Source organism: Neomonachus schauinslandi, chromosome 7 (assembly GCF_002201575.2).
Source record: "Neomonachus schauinslandi chromosome 7, ASM220157v2, whole genome shotgun sequence".
NCBI lineage: Eukaryota > Metazoa > Chordata > Mammalia > Carnivora > Phocidae > Neomonachus > Neomonachus schauinslandi.
Window position 1 is genome coordinate 101544510 of NC_058409.1, and position 23739 is coordinate 101568248.

Here is a 23739-nt window from a genome sequence, read left to right on the forward strand (position 1 = left end):
CTGCTTGTGTTCCCTCTCTCACTATCTCTCACTGTCAAATAAATAAAATCTTAAAAAATAAATAAATAAAAAATTCTTATTGCTTTGGAATGATTATTTTTTACATGCATGGCAAAATTAGCTAGCTTCTGTCTGGGAACAGCTGTTTCCAAAATTAAAATTAAAATAATGTTAATATTCCACTATACAAGCTATAATTACAATGCCCCTAAAGTTTCAAACATACCTACGTTGGGGGGGTTAGGAGCAGGGCTGGCAGGTCCTCTAGTCCAGGCAATTACTAACAGCAGCTGGATACTTACAAAAACATGTAGACCATAAGAAGTCGTCCTCATTCTACTTTCCTTGTTTAGAACTCTCAGAAAGCCATGGTAATATTTGTAAAACATATACTTAATTACACAAAGTTTTCCTTTTACTACTACACTCTTGGTAATTATAATTTCAAGAATGATGTAGCTCAATCATAGCCACACCCTCTGAACCACTTCTAATAACATCTAAGATTCACATAAGCTTGAACTGCTTTCAAGTACTTCCCCATGAATTCTCATTTGACCTTTGCAACAGTCTATGGGAAAGAGAAGTGTCATTATTAGAACTTTTTTGAGGAGGAAACAAAAGTTCAAAGAATTAGAGAGACTTGTACAAGATCCCACTGTTAGTAAGGAGGGATTCTAGCCACAGGTTTTTCTGACAAATCACTTGCCTTTTCTTCTTAAGGCCTCACCTGGGAAACTAGAGCTGTGCCTACATATTACGTAACAAGAAGTATTAGTAGTCAGAAGTGCTCCAGGGAATTAAGAGTTGGTAATAGGATTAAGAGGGATTTATATGCAATTAAAACTTTATTTCATTTTAATAATCTATATGTTCCTAAAAAGTCCTCAGTTTGGCCTTTACTGTCACAAATTACACACATACAATGTAACTCATTTGTTGTAACCATATTGACTTATGGAAATATCACTAATGTTTAAGCAATCTGTTTTGGATATTTTTTGTTTGTTTTTGATATTTTTAATGATTGTGTTCCCACTGTTTATAAATGGTTTTATTAATGATAGGTTGAACTTTTAAAGCTTTTCAGAAGGAAATCAGGTTTTAATAAGTAATACTTTATATCAGGAAGTATCTTTATACCAGCATTTAAGAAGTGCTTGCTTACTTCCAAAGAGTTTTTAAAAAATCATCAGTGTCAGAGATTTTGTAAGATTTTCCATTCTACATGGAAACTCATGGATATTAGGTAATTAATAGCCTTTTTTAAACCCACAGGATGTCTGATATTTCTGTTCTAGTTCTTATCATGCATTAATTTCTCGTAAGTCTTTGATAAATCTGTCAAACTAATCCTCAAGGATTTCTCTTTAAGCTCTAAATACTTAGCATTCCCATCAAGACCAACATAGCTTCTCCAAAGCAATTCCAAAAACTAGTATATCCTTACATAAATATCTAAGTGTTTATCTCTAGCGACACCTCTTGGGCTGCTATTCCAGTTAGTAAGAATAAATTTTGACGTAAAAAATACTTTAGGGGAAACTGTAACAATTTCTTCCTTGAGAGTTCTGTTGATTACCTGGGATGAGAAAATCCTTCACCCAGTTTATTCACTATTCACATGTTTTATTACTATTCTTGGCAACCGTCACTTAAAAACCAAGCAGTAACCTAAGTGATTTGCATTTTTCTTTTTTTTCTTTTTGCATATTCTTCTTTCCCAGTCCCCCTCTCCCTACACAGCTCCACCTCCTCCACAAAACTGACAGTATTTTTACTTTCTTTAATAAAGAACATTTCAGTTACTCACTGTAATGACCCGTGTATCTATTCTTTGCTTTTAAAACTGAGTAACCCCTATAGGTATCATTAGTCCAATAACTGATTTTCATAAAGGACCTGAGGGGCTACTAGATCTCCAAGTTCCCTCTGAATCAAAGGTTTAATGATGTTCTGCAATTTTTAGATTAAATATACTTTACTAAGAACCAACTGCTTAAAAGTTAGGAACATATAAACCATAGAACTAACTTGCTGTTTCATCAGCCTGTGTATCTGCCTGGTTCTGTTGTGTGAGCCACATACAAAGAGGTAGATCGATCTGCTCAATAAATTACGAGATGCAGAAGACAAAGTAAAAACGCCAATACTCTATTAGAAAATAAACACATGTGATCTCAGTAAGCTGACACATGTGATCTCTGTAAGCCGACAGTAACAATGTTCTCCCAGAACTAAATTTTGCATACCAGCTAATAAACTTTGGTTTGAGCACCACCTAATGGCAGAGAATGTTTTTTAAAAAATCCTACTTTGCTTTGAGGCTTGCTCACTTTCGTATTTTATATTGATTTAGAAAATGTTCTGCTCTTTACTGAACTAAACAGTTCTAAGTGTTCAGTTTTAAGATTAAGCCCTTTCCATGCCTACCTTGGAACGATAGACTGCCTTTTACAATGGGAAAATGCCCCAGTGAAATGAATATTCCAAAAAATTCTACTCCATCCTTAAATATTGAAATTTAGCCTCATAATTTAGAAATGTTTTTAATTGAATCATCTTATTTAAGGGTTCTCAAACTCTTCTGCACTGTATATCTTTATAATAACCTGTCACAAAGAAAACAGCTTATCTTCCTGAAAACATGGTACTTATTAGAACTAAGTAATTTAACATATCTAAGTAGCTGCTAAAACCAATTCTGAATGAATAATGATATTCACACTTTTAAACCATACACGTTTAGTTTTTTTCAAGAGGTCCTTGCCCCAGCCTACTGTTTGTTTCACTTTGTGATTCAACAAAGAGGCAAAATATTTGGAACAGTAGAGAGCAAAGCCAATGTTTTAAGAAAAAGTATTTATTATTTACACCACTGAAATAGTCCCGTAAGAACAATATACACCATGTTTATTTGAAAGGATCAGATTCCTTTCAAATACAAGAACTGTATAAAGCAATACTGTCAACACAAAACAGTGGTCACATTACATATCTGCAGGCGTAAGCATTGCAAATAATTTTTTTTTAATCTTATGGCTAAATATTTTCACTGAGACACAGTGTTTGCACTTAGACAAGATATAGCTGGAACAGAACAAAAACTTTTTGTTCATGCTTTTTAGGGCCGTCCCCTTAAAAATGTATTGCCTTTAATTGCTTTCATGACAACGGTTTTAGGCAGAAGTGCTTCTACTTAGCCACCAAAAAGAAATAACTTTTGTTCCTTAGTTTTTATTCTTCAGGCTTATGTTTTCTATTTCTCATACTATGAGACACACTTGTATCACAGCTGACGTTTTCCAGTTTTACTCAAAAAACACGGACACACATATAGACCAAACTGAGACAGATCAAAATTTAGAGATGTAAATAGTGCACAGTAAGAAGAGAAACTGTGTCTATGACAAAGGAATAAAAAAACTCTTGGTGATTTTTAAGCATACCAAACTAGGATCCTTACGCAAAAACTTTTTTTTTTTTTTTTTTTTTGGTTTTAAAGGGAAAAGCAGTAGTTGCAAGATGGGTTTGGTCTTAGATTTAGTCAGACAACAACACAATGAGACAAAAACACAAGACATAACTTGTTTCCAAAGCCACAAAACGACATTGTTGAGTATACATTTTTGTCGATTTTTGTGTGTGTGGGGGGGGGAGGAACTCAGTACTCAATGCTGGAGAAAATATTTTTCAAGAGTAACAGTATATTCATATAGGGGAAATAAGGATTTTTTTAGCATATTGCTATGATCTTCAAAAAATACAAAATTAAATTTACAAAAAACTGGAAGACCAAGTATAAGCAGTCTGATATTCACTGCAGTGTCCAGCACTATCATAATGATTTCTAGCATAAAAGCAAGAAGTTTGTGATCTCAAGTATCCTCAATAACTGCCAATATAACTTGTAACTACTGTCCTTGCTTCTTTGACAGATACCTGCAAGAAATAAAATAAAGATGTCTAAGCTGTATCATGATAAATTCACAATAACAATCTAACTCTCCTCCCAAAAGCAGTTCATTTTAATAACAAAACTTCTCCAGATGAGTAATAATTGTTAATAATCTAATATCTGTTGATTGTTTTATGTGCCAACCACTGTTTTAAGTACAGGTATTAATTCACTCATCCTCACAACAGCTCTATGCAGACCTTTCTTTCAGAACTTATTCCTATTTTACAAGCACGAAGAGGCTAAGGGCCCAAGTTCCATCGGCTAGAAAGTGGCAGAGCTCAGATTCAAAACAAGGCTCTGGAGACTGCATTCTCTCCCTTCATACTGCCTGACTACCTGATGTGAAAGTGGTATATTAACACTGTAATTTCCAAAAAGAACCTCAAACTCATTTAAAGATCTTATTTTTCCACGGGGCGCCTGGGTGGCTCAGTCGTTAAGTGTCTACCTTCGGCTCAGGTCAGGATCCCAGGGTCCTGGGATCGAGCCCCACATCGGGCTCCCTGCTCAGCGGGAAGCCTGCTTCTCCCTCTCCCACTCCCCCTGCTTGTGTTTCCTCTCTCGCTATGTCTCTCTCTGTCAAATAAATAAATAAAATCTTAAAAAGAAAGGAAGGAAGGAAGGAAGGAAGGAAGGAAGGAAGGAAGGAAAAAAAGAAAGAAAAGAAAAGAAAGAAAGAAAGAAAAAAGAAAAGAAAGAAAGAAAGATCTTATTTTTCTTGAGTAACGATTGTGGGTTTTCACATTTACAAATTACTATACTCAGTAGTATGGGGTGGGGAAAGAGCTCTTAAAATCAGAAGACCTGGACACGTTTTAATGGTACAAAACTTGTTCACTTTGTGGCATTTATTAACTCCATGCCTTTGTTACAGCATCAATAATTTGGAGATGAGGATAAAAATGCCTGCATTACCTTCCTAATAGGATTATGAGAACTATCTATTAAGAAGCTATATGTCAGAGTGATCCGAAAAGCCAAACTGTTGTTATTACACAAACTGTTTCTTTTGTTGCTGTATTAATGCAAGCAGATTCCTAAAAACCAAATTCTAAAAAATTACTTGCAGTACACTATAATCCTGTCCACTTCCCCAGAGGTTTTCCCTGCTTCAGAATCTTGATGTTCATAGGCAGGCTATATGTAGATGTGTGCCTATGTTTGTGATTAGAAAAAAGACTAGAAGACCATACATCAAGATGGTAATGGTGGTTCTCTCTGGAAAGGAAAATCATTAAGTAACTGTTTCTCTACTGGATTATAGTTTTCTAATTTTTCTGCTACACAGAGAGGTTACTTGTAGAGTGATTTTTCACAGGAAACTTTTGAGTGTGTTTTACTTTATCCTGACTTTATTTTATAGTATGAGAAGAGGGACTACCTTCCATATGATTCATAAAAGAGTGACCTATCCAGTGTCACAAAATAATTTATAAGTAGCAACACAAATGTGTACCAGTCTCAAATCCTCTCTCCTAGAAGTATTAAAGATCTTAAGAGATGCAGGTTTATGAACAAGGTAGAGGTTAAGATGAAAGGGAAGAATACTTTTGGGGGAGATGTCACTGCATTAGAAAATAGTTTCAGAATTCACCCATCTTAAATAAAAGTTCAGAATTATGTGTATACCAGGGTCACCAGACAATGTTTTCATTCACTACTGTGAAAAGGAAATGAATAAGCAATTAGCACTTACCTTTCCCAATATTTGTGGTTTAGGTCCAAAAAGTCATCTAATTTTGCTATCTCCTTGAGGTACTGAGTTAATTTTAAAAGTTCTTTGTCTTTATCTCGATTTAGGTGCGCTTTCATAAAAGGCCTTATCTGTTAGAAAACAAACATCCAACACTTCACACTGCAATAAGGAAACTAGCACAAATCTACACTATCCTCTCATTCAAATTCAGTTAATGAGATGAAAATATTACTAAGGATGTCAGTACTAAAAATGACTTTTGCACTATCTCAGTGAAATAAACTGACAGTCCGTGTATAACGTTTACAGTGCCAAGAGCCCTTCTACCTCATGTACCTTATGTTATTTTTCAGTCTGAACCTGACAACACTAACTTTCTTCCAGCCCTTGAGCCCTACATGGCTTCTTACTTTGCAAAACTGCTAGATTTTTTTCCTCTTCTATCAATCTAGACGCTTCTTACTAAATAAGTAACTTAATTCATGCCACCCAATTTATAAAAAGTTAACCAAATACAAGCATGATCCAACAGGGGAGTGAGATAAATTTTAACAATGATGATCTTCATTTCACTATTTTTCTATAAAATTTCATATAGCTAAGATATTATACATTTATATAACATGTCCTTTCACATTTTATCACAAGCATTTTTATCATTAAAGTCTCCATAAAAATATTTTTTAATTATACAAGTTTTCCCATAAAAAGAAGTCTATTTTCCAAATATTTAAGGTTGATATATTTTATGATGAAAAGCATTTATTTCAAAAGCATAAAAGTCAGGATGGCAGACAGAGTAGAGAATCATAATTAGTAAGGGATATTAATACCTTGACTTGGGTGGTAATTACACGTGTTATCTTTATAATGATTCGTTAAATTATAAATATTAAGCACTTTTCTTTATGTCACAGTTCAAATAAGGAGTTTTGCTTTTTCAGACACCAGCTCAAATATCTTTATAAAACTCAAGACAGCCTTCCAAAAGTTTTTAATTAATTCCAGATGAAATGATATTCTGGGATTTGCTTCAAAATATTACAGAGAGGGAAGCAGGTAGCATACAGAGCAAAAATAATCATCTATGAATTAATAAGTTATTTAAACTGAATGATGCATATGTAGGAGTTCCTTATATAATTCCTATATAGTTCTATTTATATTTGGATTTTTTTCATTTTATAAAAATTGTTTTTTTAAATCATATGCCTAAAACACACATATAAGGACTGAAGAAATAATCCTTAGTAAAGTATTAATATATCCTTACTGTGATTTAGAGAAAATGCAAACTGCTCATTAGTTATTAATTTTACATAGTAACACTGAAAAACAGATGACATTTAATTCTGTCACTGGTTGAGAACAATGAACCCAAAGAAATCCATATCCTATTAAGAAGAGGAAAGGTTTTAAATAGTTTCTCTTATTGGAAAAACACACCACCATTTTTCCATTTGTTCTACTAGCATCAGAACAGCTTGGTGCCAGGGACCTCCACAGCTGTCAGCCAGCCAGGCTCCCACAACTTTAAGGGCACCAAAGTGAGTCTGCGCAGAAGCAAAGCACTTGTAGGAGATCTTGCCTCCAAACAGGTAGAGTGGGCAGTGCTGTATCACAGCAGCAGCAATGAATGTGGGAGGTAAGAGAAGATTCTCTCGAAGAAACAGACCCTGCTTAAGCCCTGGGGCTGGAAGTAAAGAGGCATGATATTGTGACGTAGTGAAATGAGTTTCTGCATAATCTTGGGCAATACTGTAATGTTTCAAAGTATTCCTTCATTCAAATAAAAATTGTAAAGACAACATGTTAACTTTTAAATTATTAATATACAATGTACAATGTGATTCCTAGTTTACCAAGGCCCTGCTAAGTTACTGTTACTTTCTTAACATTTGGTTGTAAGCACTATTAAATTGCAAAACTAAAATACTCCGATGACTCTGGATCTAAAAGTTAAGCTAGTTAAATGGAAAAAAGTCTACTATTCACTTAACTACCTTCACTTGTTCTAGCATAATCACTTCTTATTGTATCATTCTTTAAAAATGATCTCACTAGCAGGGCAGAATATATATGACCACTGTAGTCTCATATCAAAGAAACCTTTTTAGGAACTTAAGATGGTCTAGATTATCTGCATTCTCTTATATCATCATTTCCTTGTATAAATAAAAATGAAATTTTCAGAGTATCGATTTATCCATGACCAAAACTAAAGTTTTTTTAGTTCAGTACTGTATTCATAATTCACAATGTCTTCTATATTCTATTTCAAACCTTAAGATTAGCAAGCTTATATTATTAGAAGTTTACTGTTCTAAAAATAAGCAGTCATCTTTAAGATCTCTGTGAAATCTTTTTTGAGACTTCTATCAAGAACATTATGAAACCATGACAAAACACAGGAAGAATAATTCTCAATTTCAAAACTGCTTCTATGTCACTGTGGGTAAATCATTAATAACTACCTTCTTAAAAGAGGTTTTCAAAAGGAGACATATGAAAGATTTCCAGTGGAATGTTTAAAAATACCTCTCTTGAATTAAAATTTGGGGGGATTGTAGACAGGTATTTTTAGAAATTCCTTCAGTGATTCTACAGAATGCCTCGTTTAAAAAAAAAAAATCCTGCTCTAAAGTAGTATGAAGAACTAGAAATTTATATCATCTCTGCATCCAAAGATAAGTAGAGCCCAAATGTGGGCTAGGAAAATAAAGTTTCTTCTAAACACATACGAAACTAATGATCGTATTTTTTTTTTTTTTAAGTTAAAGCTTTCCTCAAAAATCATCCTTGAAGATCATGACTTCACCTCTTTTCCTGAACAGGTATTAACCATTAGTTTCATAGAGATTTTGGTTTAGAGCAATTGAATCTTTTCTCAAGAATTTATTACTGTACCTCACACCTGGCAAACTACACACAAGAAAAACATTTCTCCCAAAGCCTCAAACAGAAACCATTTTAGAGAGGAACATAACTACCAATTCACCTCAAGTACTTTTCTTCCAAGTCAACAGCTTTTATAATTGTGGCAATTCACTATCAAGATCAGCATTCTGTCTCTAACCTTTCCTCATACACTAAAGACCACATCCAGAAATGTAAAGTTTTAGATGTTTATCTTACCAATTTACAATGCTACCAGGATTAAATGTTACTATCATGCCTATACAAGATTGCATATGACTTCATGCTAAGATCACCACTGGCCTAGGAATCAAGTCACTTAGATTCTAACTCAGATTCTGTCATTAACCAGTCACATACATGTGGGCAAGTTACAAATTTTCTGATCCTCAGTTTATATAAAGTTAAGAAGGTAGACAAGGTGAGATTCCTAGCTGTGGCATTTTATAACTCTTAAGATCTCTAGTTGCCCTGTATGAATTTTCAAAAACCTGTTTCGGTTTAAAAAGGAAAAAATAAACCGTTACTGCCAGCTTTCCAGCTAACCAGAACATCAGAAATCCTAAGATTTGTATCCCTAATAAAATGTCTGTTGCTTTCACTTGTGACGCTGAAAGTCAATGTGAGTAAGCCCATGGTGTTCCACAGAGCTAACTAAACAGAAAATACCTGGATGAGCTGGCAACCCAAGAAGGTATCAATGTGGGAGAGAGAATGTTCAACTATATGAATTTTTCTAAATTCATTTCTAAATTTCTAAATGTTCAACTATATGAATTTTTCTAGATATGTAAGCTTTCTTGCCTGTGACCAGAATACTTCCGAAAATTTATGAAATTCAACAGTGCTCAAGTTCTACCACAAATTTCAGATTACATAAGCATAAAATTATGTCTTACCTTTAGTCCATTCTGTGGGTTCATTAGAAAATTTCTTCCAATGTCATCAAACATTATGGTGTTTTTTTTTGCTGTAAAACTCCGAAAACTTTCCCCATATAACACCAAGAGGCTTTACCTTAGAACAAAAGTTTAGATTTAACTCCAATTTTATCAATAGTTCATCCTTTCTTAAAAGCAGAGATACCTCAAAATGCCCAAACTATGTCAGAGCACTCCTTTCCTCCTGTAGGACAGTGACGGCTGGCCGTGTGAACAGACCACAGCTGAGATGCAACACACTTTAAAGTACAACAGATCGCGCGATGTTAACTTCTGAAAGGTCTGCTCATGTCTTCCTACCTAAACCCACCGTAAGACTTTCCATAATTTTAACATGAAGATTTGGGGTTAAAGGAGGAGTAATTATTTAAAATGTAAGAATTTAGGGGTGCCTGGGTGGCTCAGTCGTTAAGCATCTGCCTTCGGCTCAGGTCATGATCCCTGGGTCCTGGGATCGAGCCCCGCATTGGGCTCCCTGCTCCGTGGGAAGCCTGCTTCTCCCTCTCCCACTCCCCCTGCTTGTGTTCCCTCTCTCGCTGTCTCTCTGTCAAATAAATAAATAAAATCTTTAATAAATAAATAAATAAATAAATAAAATTTTTTAAAAAATGTAAGAATTTAAAGTAATTGCTTAACTGTCTGCTGAGCAGTCACATGACTTCCTGGGCTAATACATGCCCCTTAGAGCTTGAGTGTCACATGGGGTCTGTTTTCAAAACTAGAAAACCTTAATAATGAACAAAGTGCCTGGTTCTATTAATACAGAATTTAAACATTTTGTAGAGGAAAACTGATTGTCTTATTCAGTGGCACAGTTGCACAATTTCTAGGGCAACTGGTTAACTTCAAAATCACTATTATTTGTAAATTCTTACTTTTATTTCTGAGTTGTTAAAATGAGCCTTCAAAAAAGATAACTCCTTACATATTCGTATCTGTTGGTATTTGCATAAAGTCTCTGTAAGACCACACAAGAACAGTAGGAAGAGAGGACTAAGTGGCTAAAGGGCCAGAGGGAGGAAGACTTTTCATTACATTCTTTATTTTTATTTTTGAATCATATGAGTTTATTTTACACATTCAGAAAAATTTTTTAAATAAATTAATTTTTAGAAGTACTTTTTTGCTGAAGACAGGAGTCTCTTTTACGGTAATATGAAATTATATGATAATAATAATTATAGGACATTAAATGGTAGTAAATAAATGGTAACAAAGGTTGTCATTTAAAAAGGTTGTTTTTCTGGCGCCTGGGTGGCTCAGTTGGTTAAGCCACTGCCTTCGGCTCAGGTCATGATCCTGGAGTCCCGGGATCGAGTCCCGCATCGGGCTCCCTGCTCGGCAGGGAGTCTGCTTCTCCCTCTGACCCTCCTCCCTCTCATGCTCTCTGTCTCTCATTCTCTCTGTCTCAAATAAATAAATAAAATCTTAAAAAAAAAAAAAAAAAGGTTGTTTTTCTTTTTCTTTCTAGAACTTATTTTAATATAGAGAAAGCCTTTTTTCTTAGTGTCCTAGCTACTGCAAAGAATATTATTGAAATTATTTTATTATTTAAAATATTTTAATTTTATTTGCCTTAGTTTTTTACTCTTTTGTTTACTACTGAAACAAACCAACCAAATACTTCAAGACAAATATGACTGACACAGTAAGCCAGATTCTTAATTTTTTTTTTTTTTTAAAGATTTATTTATTTGACAGAGAGAGAGCGAGCGAGAGAGGGAATACAAGCAGGGGGAGTGGGAGAGGGAGAAGCAGGCTTCCCGCAGAGCAGGGAGCCTGATGCGGGGCTCGATCCCAGGATCTTGAGATCATGACCTGAGCTGAAGGCAGACGCTTAACAACTGAGCCACCCAGGAGCCCCAGATTCTTCATTTTCTTAGCTAACAAAAGCTTCATGAAATAGGACAAGAGCTTTAGTTTATGACACCCAGGGTTAAAATCCTACATCCTCTTAAATAGTGCTGTCATTTTCTAATTATGTCAAGTGCCAAAACTTGGATTACTTTGTTCTCAATTAAAGAAATACTGCTGCTGACTGTAGGAAAAAAAAAAAACTGAAAACACAAAAAGCACCCAGGAAAATTTTAAATTAACTATAATCCAGTCATTACGAAGGATATATTTACCTCCAGTCTTTTTTTTTTTTTTAAAGATTTTATTTTAGAGAGAGATAGAGTGCAGGAGCAGGGGGAGGGGTAGAGGGAGAGGAAGAGAGAGAATCCCAAGCAAACTCCATGCCTACCACGCCCCTAAGTGGGGCTTGAGCCCAGGACCCTGAGATCATAACCTGAGCCAAAATCAAGAGTCCAAGCTGGAGCAGTCCAGGTGCCCCTCCTCCAGTCTTTTTTATAAACACCAGCAGCTTCACAGTTTATAGATCTTTTGTTAAGGGGAAACCTGAACTAAATAACGGTTAAAAACTATTTCTAACAGTCTGCAAATACTGCTCTCTAAATTATTCTTTAATGATGTGTCATGAAAAATTTTTAAATCCCTAAATATTCTGTTACATCAAATATTTGTTACATCAAAAATGCATTCCATTTTATGGATGAACAAAAATTTTTATATCCAATTCCCTACTATTAGATATTGAGGATTTATTCATTTTTTCTTGAAGTATAATTATCACACAGTGTTACATCAGTTTCAAGTGTACAATATAGTGATTCGACAATTCTATACATTACTCAGTGCTCAGTCACCATCTGTCACTGTATGTTATCACATTATTGACTATATTCCTTATTCTGTACTTTTATCTCCATTACTTATTTCATAACTGGAAATTTGTCTTTCTTAATTCCCTTCATCTTTTTCACCCATCCCCTCACCTATCTCCTCTTTGGCAACCACCAGATTTATTTTTCTTTCTCTAATTTTTCACTATTATAAACATGACTATGTTTAACATTCCCCAACATTTTTTTAGTGTTCAGATTTTATAAATGTACGACTTTAGTAGGTAATAATGTTTTTCCCTTGACGTATGAAGTATTTCCTTTATTGAATAAATCTCCATGCATTTAAAGGATTCTGTTTATGATTTTGACAATTTCAATAGTCTCCTCTATGCTTTCCTAGTTTGCTAAGTTCTCCCCAATTCTTATTAGTTCGTGTGCTTCCCAAAGGTATAGACCATGTCTCCAACAGTGACTATCATAACACCTTCAAATAAGAGTTCAATAATAGGACTGGTTACTCAATGAGTAAACAAAGTGAAGAACCCTAATCTTTTTAGCCCAACCCTTTTCTCTGGTGGTTCTTGTTGCTCTTCCCCAGGGTTACATATGCATCACACCAAAGTACATGCATCATGCTTTCTGCTTTTACTTATCAGTTTTATATAGGGCAGGGTGAGTATGTTTTGGTTTGCTTCTAGTATCTTCCTCGATGATATTCAGTATTTTTTCTCACCTACTCTGTTTTGAGCAACACTGTGCTGCCATCATCATGGGACAATTATCCATGACCATTCTTGACGGTCTTGCTCAAGATCCTTAATTCTATCATTAAAATTCCAATCTATTAACCTTACATACATCTTCCTATGTCAAACTCAACTGATACTTTATTATCCACTCAAATGTGCTTCTCAACTCTTTCTGTACTTTATTCCACCAACATAAATACAAAAAGTATACCAGAAAATAAACATTTAAAACTTTAAAAAGAAGTAAAATGACTTCTTACGTCTATTAGTCCTCTCCTTGGAGTATGCACTGTTATCATAGCAGCACTGTCCAACATGAAGGTAATTTTATAATTTGCATTTGTGCTCACTCCCAGCTCCTATAAATACAAATATTCATGTGGTTAAAATATAATAATATGAAAAATTCCAGGCTTTCTCAATATTCCACCTACCATTTCCCATAATGCCACCTTCTACCCTACTGGCCACCAACCACACCTTGCTCAACAACTACCAAGTTTATTAGTTTCGTTTAAGCCAACAAATGGTAGTCCAAAGAAAAGAAACTAGAAACAGATTACATCCCATTACGTATTTCAGAAGAACATCACTTCTTTATTACACACCAAAGCAAAAGAAGGAGAAAAAAAAAAAAAAGCATTATTGTAAAATGGGGGGAAAAGGACGTGAAGCTCTGCTGTACTTTTTCTTAAAAAAGCCTTAATTACACAATATATTCCACCATTAACCAGACTTTAAGCACACCTCTCTATTCCTGATAATGGCCAACTGTTTATCTATTAAATGCCCTCCAATGAGAATGAAATTAATTTAACTTGGAACTTCTAAAAAGACAAATTCAATTTCAAAACATTCTTAAATGGATTGTCTAACACTTACTTTCATTTTAGCTTCAATCCACTTCATATTTGTTGCGGCTAAAATATGAAGAATGATAATACGATACAAATGAAAAGCTTGAACTTCATTTAAAAATTTTTTCTTCTGTATAAGTAAGTTTTCTAAGCAAGATTAAAAGCTCAAATGCATCACAAATAATAATTCCTAACATATTTACGGTAATTTTAAGTATTTATAAAAATAAACTTACTTTTAGTGCATCAGTGCAGAATAGAATTTTAACAACTTTTATCTAAAAGATGCAGGTAACCAATGTTCAAAAGAATTTTGAATCTAGGAAATTTATAAATCAAAACCTAAATTCCTGTTTAAAAACAGCCCTGACACTGTTCTCCAACAATCCACATTTAAATATAGGGTGCCTGGATCTCTAATTTACTTCCATGTTCCCACTGCCACACAATGCACTGGCATATATGTCAATATAAGCAGATTAATGTTATGTGCCAAAAGTTGATGTTAAAGATCAATAGGTCCAATAAAAATCAACACTTTACCAGGCTCAGGAAACTTAGTGCTCACTGAGTCTAGGAGCTTTTAACAATGAAACTGACACAACTAAATTCATAAATTCTATCTGTTATGTATCTGCTCATTGTCAGACACCAACCAGTTTTGAGATCACTGATATTAAAATTCAACCCTCAGTTTTATATGCCTTTCTGGTCCCAAGTTACTGGACTAAACTACATAGCTGTTACCAAGTAAAATGGTTAAAAAGGGAAAAGGAGTTTAATTTTTACAGTATGTGTATGTGTATGTATTTTTTAAAGACAAAAGAGGTACCTGAGTTCTCAAAATAAAAGTCTTTAGCACACAAACACACCAACTGAAAGAATCACCTTCCACACAAAACTGGTCAGTTGAACTAAAATCTTAGAGACTGATACATCTACAATGACAACAATCACGAGACTAGGAAAAACAATTTTTTTAAATTCAGTATCTATTTTAGGTCTACAATCCCCAGATGAAAAACAAAAATATTCATAGCTAATAAAAAGGGTTTCCAATTAATTAGTTATTGTATGTCAGACATGGTATTAGTTGCCATACTGATACTTTTATTCTTATAACTACCCTGTAATACAGGTTTACTTATCTTCATTTCTGATGAGGAACTTGAGGCTCAGAGATATTAACTGACCTGCCCAGTATCACAAAATAAGGACAAAGTTGGAATTAAACTCTAGTTGATTTAGCTCCAAAGTAAAGTGCCCATTTCAACATACTACCATTAGATATCATAATTTACAAAAATAACTTATTTTAAATATATGATTGTAAAAAATTCTCTAAATTTCTAAGTCTACTTTAATAACATTTAGAGGAAAAACTTTTTTCTCAAATGTCATCTCAGGTGTCAGTTGAACAAAATTTGTTCCCAGGAAGCTTTCCTCCCTATATCTTATAAACTAGAAAACTATGTATTTAATCTAAATGGCTGTGAACTCGTATTAATACTGAAAAATGGAGATACTCTGATTAAAAGGAAAAGTACAAAGGAAATTTAAAGATTGAAGTAACACCTTTGTGGTCACTCAGCAAAAACCTAGTACAATTAAACATAGCATTTTTCATGATGAGATTTTATTTAATTCACAATCAGGATAGCTCTTTTCTGCCTATGGCTTGCCAAGAAGCAACTTTAAATGTTTGTGGGGAGGTAAGATATAAATTAATAGTTTCTCTTCTCAATAAAGTCTTGCCACAACAAAATGTCCATTGAACTAAATAGTGTGCTCAGTAATGTAAATTTACTTTCTGGAGCAAACTCATGATCTTATCACAGACCTGTAAGTTCCTGGAATGGTCCACAGACCACAATTTGAGTAATACTGCCTTAGTCTGTTTAATTTTCCTTAATTCATATTCCTTTATTTCTGAAGAACAACATCACTGTGATTTTTTTTATACGTCTTTCTCCAAATGTTTTGAAACTAGAGTGATAAAAAAAGGAGAAAGCAACAATATCCTGAAGCATCAAAGACTCTACAGTGAAGATCAGAAAGAAAAATTCCTAATCAAGGTGGGGTCTTATGAAAATAAGATCATTTTTATTCTGACACCATAACCTACTCTCTTCCTGTATTTAACTACTTCAGTGGTATTGGCAAATATACATGTAAGTTTATATTGTGATGCAAGAAAGTCAAACATGTTTCATCAGAAATTACCTAAAACAAATGAAAAATGCATCATATTTAACCACAGGTCATTTTAAGTCACATTTTATAAAGCAGAATAATTTACAGAACAAGATTACTTCCATGGAAATCTAAACAAAAAATAAAGCTTACACCAAATAACAATGTCGTAATCCTCATATGCAGATGTTAGGAATTCATGAAGATATGGTCGCATTAATTCTACTCCAGTCTCTGCACAAGACCTATGGTCTAAAAGAAAATCAGTCATAGATGACTACTAGTTTGTTATCATGGATAAGTACCTGATAACAATGAAAATTATGAAATGTAATATAAACATTCAAATGCAAACTACCTAAGACTGAATTATACTGGTTGACAGATGTCTTTGAAAGCACACAATTTGATATCACTGCGATTCAATTTTAATTAATCGATTTTTTTAATTTGGGAAGAGCAATACCCAGAATTCAGGCTTATATAGTAAACTGTAAATTTAGTTTTCATGTAGTCTTTAAAATATAGACGTTATTTTGTCACATGAAAAACAAACTAGAGCCACCTATACTCACTTTAGCCATTCACCTCCCAGATATAATCACATTTCACCAGAATGACAGGCCCAACTAACTTAATAATCAAATTTTAAAATAAGTACACATTAACTTATGACCTGTACTTAAAGTTTAGGATTAGAGGTAAATAAATTCATGCTAATATCAGGAGTTAACTAGTCAGTTCTTAGCAATATTAGAGGATGAAATAAACATCTTTCTTTTTTGCTGACATGGGAAATTTTAAATTTAAGAATCTGCCCTGGGGCACCTGGGTGGCTCAGTCAGTTAAGCATCTGCCTCCGGCTCAAGTCATCTTAGGGTCCTGGGATCGAGACCTACATTGGGCTCCCTGCTCAGCGGGGAGTCTGCTTCTCCCTCTGCCCCTCAACACCACTTGTGCTCTCTCTCTCTCTCAGATAAATAAATAAAATCTTTAAAAAAAAAGAATCTGCCCTGAACATAATTAAATGAAAAACTGTATCATTTGAAATGATAAAATATCAAAAATGCTTTTTAAATAATCCTCAAAAAATTGAAATGTTAATCAATAGAGAATGACATGGTTAAATTAAGATACAGCCATAAACTAGAGTAGTGGTGACCAAAAAATATGTATCTTTAATTCATAATGAATAATATTAAATGACTGAGATATTCAAAATATCATTAAGCAAAAGTAAAAAGGATATACATACAAACACACCCTGGAAGATACACTTAAAATATAAGAACAGTTATTTTAGGGGTTTGAGATTACAGATGACTTCAGTATTTTCTACAATGAATGATATACTTTTTATAATAACAAGAAAAGCTTTCAAATATTTCATATTGGAAGGAAAAAATAAACAAAAGGAAAAAAAAGAGTTGTTATGGGTAACAGAAGATAAAGCACAGTTTTAGTTGACTTACCAAATAACGTATAATCAACATCTAGTACCAAAAGCTTTTTCCCTTCCCTGGGAGGATTCAAAATTTCCACTTTATACTCTTTTACTCTGCGAGAAATTTTCAGTAGGTTTTCTTCCCTAATAGAAAAATAAAATCAGGTGAAACATTCACTTTTTTCTCACATTACAACCCATTTCCTTTGATACTATAAAGCACTTACCTATTTTCTACTTCAACTACTTCATCTTCAATATCAAAGTCGTTGACAACATCATCATTGTCAGGAGGTGGACCTAAGACATCTTCCTATTAAGATGAAAAACAGTTTTGTTTTACCAAATTGTCTTTAACATAACAAATACATGCATAACATAAAAAGCAAATAAAAGATACAGTCTGAGGTCAAGAATCTTTCAAACACACACTGTGAGAAAATTTCCACATTTTATAATTCATTATACACATTCACTGGGCAGATTTACCATGTTATTTTGACCATTTGCACTACTACTATGCTTATGGCTAACTATATACTAACAAGTTCCCTAGTATTTGTTTTCCGCTGAGTTATAATACCGCATACATTGTGAAGTTTTTTTCACTGACTGCCAAACTGACAATTTTACCACAATTAAAACCATGATACAACAGTGTAATATAAATCATATCTTCAAAGGGACAAATGGTAACAAAAGTAAACATTTACCAAGCTCTCCTCACGAGTTCCCATCATCATGATTTTAGTATTTGGTTTCAGTTTGAGAGCTCCAAGCTTAACATCATTTTCTGCAGGTTTGCCTACAATACAAGCAAATGACTGTTTTCTCACTAAAGTTCAGGTGCTGGTTTCACTATCCCATTATACAAAACCCTAACATTAAAAGTTTTGGTACAGATTCCACAGCAGTTTTTTTTTTCCTTAAATTAACAAACTGTCACTGCTGAATTAGCAACGTCTAACACACTAAGAAGTAGCAACTAATACAAGATTTGTTTTTTCCCCAACTCCATCTCAGAGGAACACCTTTATTCAACTAGCTAAACAAAATAAATTCATGTTTTATTTTGTCGTTCAAGATGAAGATGTTTTCCAGAAAGTCTTGAACACTGAGCACCTAAGATAAAACTAGAGATTTATTGCTACCCAAAATTCACCCTTCAATGATACAACAAACACAAACACCATGAAAGTCCTTTTCAGACTGGATATGAACACTGCCTATAATTTTTAAATCATCATTTTAAATCATCATTACTTTTGAAGCAGAAAAGATAATTTAGGAAGAGTACAAGAACCAAGCTGTAATGAAAAAGCTGTGCTAGAACACAGATGTCAGAAATTACAGTTTTACCTGAGACTTCTGTGCCAAAGGTTTAACAAGCAAACATCAACTGTCAGAGGAATCAAAAGTAATCTTAATAGTGGTGGTATTTTCAAGTAATTTTTAATATTGTTATTTCCATCATAAAACAATTTTAGGAATATCCCTAACAAAGAAATCTCCAAGGGGAAAGACTTATTAAAGAGAACAAATAGCTAATATAAAAATTCATAAATATATCAATGCAAAAAAGTTTAAAGTGAGGAGAGAATTACCTTTAACTTTGAGTCCAAGTAACTTTTGGCGTTCTGGTAGCACTCCTGTAAGGGTCTTAAGAAACTGTTTGAGATCTAACACGGTATCATCTTCTGAAAGTGTGGTCACTGAATATTCCTGTCCACCCCATTTTACAATGATAGGGAGAGCCATCCTTGAAACATATGATCAAGCAGCTTTCACTCAGAAAAAGATACCTAAAAAGAAAGGGATATACAAGTAAATAAGTTAAAATAGGTATGTCAAAGATGTAGCCAAACTTGTAACTAAGTTTTAGGAGCAATGCAGTTTGAGTCTTACTTTACAACTTGATGGTGGAGAAATAACATTTTCTCCTTACAGAAATGATACCAGAACACCAAAAGTAATTAGGACTCAAAGTTAAAATTCCCCTACCCTCCCAATTTTTGGCTTAAAGTTACTACTTCCTAATACTCTGTCTGATTCTCCCTGTTCGACTGTTAAGCTGCAACGATCAGCTACCTATCCCTCCCTCTCTGTTTGACCAGGTTTAAGCTACAGGTTAAGTTCCTCCATGATGGACCATTCATATTTATTTAACACTTGAGAAGTGGCACAGTGAGTTGTTAAAAGTGCAAATTCTAGAGCCAGAGTACCTGGGTTCAGATCCCAGCTATCCCACTTATTAGCTATTTGACTTTGGGAAGTTATCAGACTCTTAGTGTCTAGGTTTCTTCATCTGTAAACTAAGGATGAGAATACTACCTACTTTGGAGGTCTTATACATAATTAGCTAATTTAACTCTCATAAGTCACACAGACCTGGCACATAGTAAGCCCTACATAAATAAGTATTGGCTAAATATATTTTCCTAAAAACTTGAGCTGAAGTGTTCCAGGCACTGTGCTAAATAAAAAGTATAACCATTATGTGTTTCATATTTAACAAATTGGACAGTTTTTATGCAATGTCATTTAACAAGGTTGATAAGAACTGTCCCTCTTTTACAATTAAGGAAACGGGGCTTCAACGAGGTTAGGCAATCTGCTCATGGGCACAAAGCTGGAAACAGAACATGTTCTGACTAAAATCTCATGTTTCTTCCCCTACATCACAACTGCCTCTCTTAAATTGGGACTTACAGGAGGCAAGGTGTCAAAGATCAGTAAATACAAAACCCACAGGCACAGATTTAAGCACACAGAGATTAAATACTGGCTGCTATTCTCATCAACAATAGCATGTAGGTCTCTTCCCTCTTAAAACTTTCTATCAGTTTTCCTAAGTCTATCCCCCTGCCCCCTTCCAGGTCAGAGAACTGAATTTCCTAATCTCCATTTCCAAATGCTATCGCTTGTTTAATGAAATATTTGACTGCGTTCTCCCTGGATTATGACCAACTGCAAGAAGGCAAATTGTGAATCATGATATGCAAAAATAACTTAGAAACTTAAGGTGTCTTCAACATGTCCACTAGAACAGAGCACCATAAAATCACTTATATTTATGCTCTTATGTTTCTATCTGCTCTACTGAAATTTAAATAAAGTGCTAATTTAGGGCAATGTACTCTGTTAGAGAAAACTTGTTCTAACAAATGTTATGATCCTCAATAAACAGCCAAAGAGAATTTGAGCCAAACTAAAATATGGTTTAAATACTATTTCTCTGTGAAGGTGGGAATAAAAATGAAAATTTACAAGAGCTGAGAATGCAAACACCACTAACACAGTTTATGTTGTGTTGGGGGGTGGGGGGCACAGAGAGTTTGGAGATCACCTGAGCTCCAGATGAGCCTGGACAAGTCATTTCACCTTTAGACCAGTATTCTCAAAGTGTGGTCTCAGATCAATTAACAGCATGACCCTACTTGGTAACTTGTTAAAAATATAACTGGGGTTGGAGAGAAAGGACCTAGCAATTTGTGTTTTTTTAACAATCCCTGTCTCAGCCTCCCCCTCACCTCTATCTCTGAGGCATACTAAAAGTTTGAGAGCCAGTGCTCTAGACGCAATTTTCTCAGCTAAAAAAGAAAATACGCCAGATGGCATGGGCTCTGCATGCTTAGTAAAGTAGTATACAAATGTTAAACATTGTACACCTACACCGCTAGTGGGAATTCCAAGTTGGCAAGTGCTCTAAAGGACCAAGCATAACAAAACAAACACCATCAAAATTTTGCAAAATTTGCAAAAATGCATAGTCCTTAAAACTGCTTTTGAACCTCATTTCTTCAATATTCAGGTCAGTCACAATGGAACACACAATGCAAATGCCTGAGTCCTTTTATGTTTTCACATTTAACCTTCTTTCTCACACAATTCTAATACTTTGTATCATTCTGGACCCTATCAGATTTGCAAACCAAAAAATGATTTGGGGGTGGGAGTGGCTGGCAATTAAACCTACACAAGTAAGGATCGCACCTTTGGAGAGAACCTGGAGTCAAGAACAGCTGTTTGGGTTAGTTCTTCTCTCTACCATACTGTACTGACTTGCCTAGTCAATTCCAAAATTCCTACCTCAAAATGAGACTATTAATATTTACTTAACAAGAACAGTGTTAACGCGTGAGATAACACCTCTGACAGCACTTAGTAAACTCTAAATAGAGAGCAAGACGAATGGTGGCGATGACAGAAAAATGACAACATGCTAAACAACTTATCTCACTTGATTTTCGCAACCCTGAACTAACGACTATTGTCTTCATTATACACATTAGAAAACTGAAAAAAGAAAACAACTTGTCCAAGACCACACGACTAAAATGTTGCAAAGGCGAAAACTTGAAACTAACGGCAGCAAAAGTTAACATCTTGGGAATTGGGAGGTGAACTTTTCAACAAGCCTACAGCACAGCAGCAGCAACTGCGAGGTAGTGCGGGGGCGACGGGAAGTGCATGGTCTGGGACAGCATACAAGCATAGGAGAGACTCAAAAACCCGAGAGGCCGGATGCCTTCAAGAGGGAGGCTGAGGAGGAGGGAGGAATGGAGTTAGGGGACGCAAAACCCACTGGGGTTCGGGAAGCCCACGACAGATGCGAGAAGGCCGGATGGGCGGGCGGTGGCCCCTGCGACTAGCTGGCCGGGGCCGGAGGCCTGGGCCGCGGATTGGGGCAGACGCGGCCCAGGGTTCCTCCAAGCAGCCTCCAGCCCGCCGCGGCCGGCCGCAGTGGAAGCCGCGTCGCGCGAACACCAGTGCTGCGCTGCGGTCCCCGGCCCCAACGGCCTCTCCGTGGGCAGCGCCCCGGGGTGCCCTGCGTCCCCTCACCTGGAGCGCGGCGGAACCGGCAGCAGCGGACGCAGGAACCGGCCGCAGCGGAACCGAGGGCGACCGGAAGTGTAAAACGGGGACCGGAACCGGCTAACGAACCGGAAGTTCAGGTTTGAAACGGAAACGCTCTGGAGACCGCACGGCACCTTCTCGCGTTGGTCTTTGGTGGGGGGTAATCCTAGATAGCCGCTGCCAGGGATCTCCCCACCCGGCGAGGGAGCCAGGCCTTTCCGAGACTTTAACCACTGTGCAGATACCTAGGGTCCCTGGACGGCTGCCGGCCTGCTCCTGTATTGCGCATGCGCCCGCCAGTGGGTGCTGAGCTGGTGGGGGTGGTGCTTCAGGCGAATGACGTCTGTGGTATTGTTTCGCCGAAGGAGGCGGGTCGGTGGCGTTACCCTGGCTTTCCAGGTGTGCTGAGACCTTCGTAGGGCTCGAGACTAGGACTCTCCTGGTTTTGTCATGTTCCGGATGAGAGCTGAAAGGTGACCTTTAGGACTGAAGACTTGGGAACCCCCCCTCCCCCGCACCAGGGGCTTCCAACACTAGTAATTTTAGGAGCTTAGACTTTTCTACCCATTTTATTCAATGCAAGGGTAAACTGAGGACCTGCAGGAAAGGGAAGGGGCAAGCCTAAGTCACTCAAAAAACCAAAGAAGCAAATCTCAATTCGAGAGCTGCCATCGAGATCACTAATGTATTGTACCGAATTTTATCTCCACCTGCCCATCCCCACCTCCCCTCTAAATGCGAGGAAAGCCAGTTACAAACCCCGACAAAAGAATTGTAGACTTTAGTGGAAATTCAGAGCAGTCTCTGTCTGATTCATACAGCGAGTTTTCAGTGTGCATCACTTTGCTTTTAGGCAGAAGAAGAAAAAAATCATTGCCGCTAGATTGTTCTATATGGCGCCAAATAAAACTTAGATTTTGAAAAGGGAAAATGTGAACGTAATATTGGCCTCAGATATGCACAAGTCTTTGAATTACGTATATTTTTCCTTCTACTTGACAGTGATATAACCGGTTCATGTTTCCCTTTTGGCTGTGATGGAAGGGAAGCAAAGAGCCAAGTTTTGTGTCTTAACAGTTTCTTAGTTAAGACAAACACTATTTTATGTTCTCCTTACCTGTATCTTTTGGCAATTTTTATTTCATTAGTAATGAATGAAAAGCTGCTCATTTTTAAAAATGAAACATTTTCAGTGAGAAAAAAAAGTACACCCTCTTTCCTTAAAAAAGGGGTGGGGGAGGCGCCTGGGTGGTTCAGTTGGTTAGGCATCCCACTCTTGATTTCAGCTTAGGTCAAGATCTCAGGGTGCTGAGATAGAGCTCCCCCTCCGCCCTATGCTGGGCTTGGAGCCTGCTTAAGATTCTCTACCCCTCCTTCTACCCCTCCACCCTGACTCCCATGTGCTACACACACACACACACACACACACACACACACA

The 23739-nt window shown here is 35.8% G+C and overlaps 1 protein-coding gene across 1 annotated transcript; it reads right to left on the reverse strand.

The window, feature by feature from the left end:
* Nucleotides 1-3468: 3468 nt before the first annotated feature.
* Nucleotides 3469-22378, reverse strand: UBLCP1 (ubiquitin like domain containing CTD phosphatase 1). Its single transcript, XM_021697867.2, is given in 12 exon segments — nt 3469-3942; nt 5658-5785; nt 9473-9541; nt 9543-9590; nt 13211-13309; nt 13833-13870; nt 16154-16252; nt 17473-17588; nt 17672-17757; nt 18158-18249; nt 19049-19246; nt 22287-22378. Coding segments are annotated over 11 exon segments (957 nt in total). The 5' UTR covers nt 19203-19246; nt 22287-22378; the 3' UTR covers nt 3469-3914.
* Between the last annotated feature and the right edge of the window lie 1361 nt (nt 22379-23739).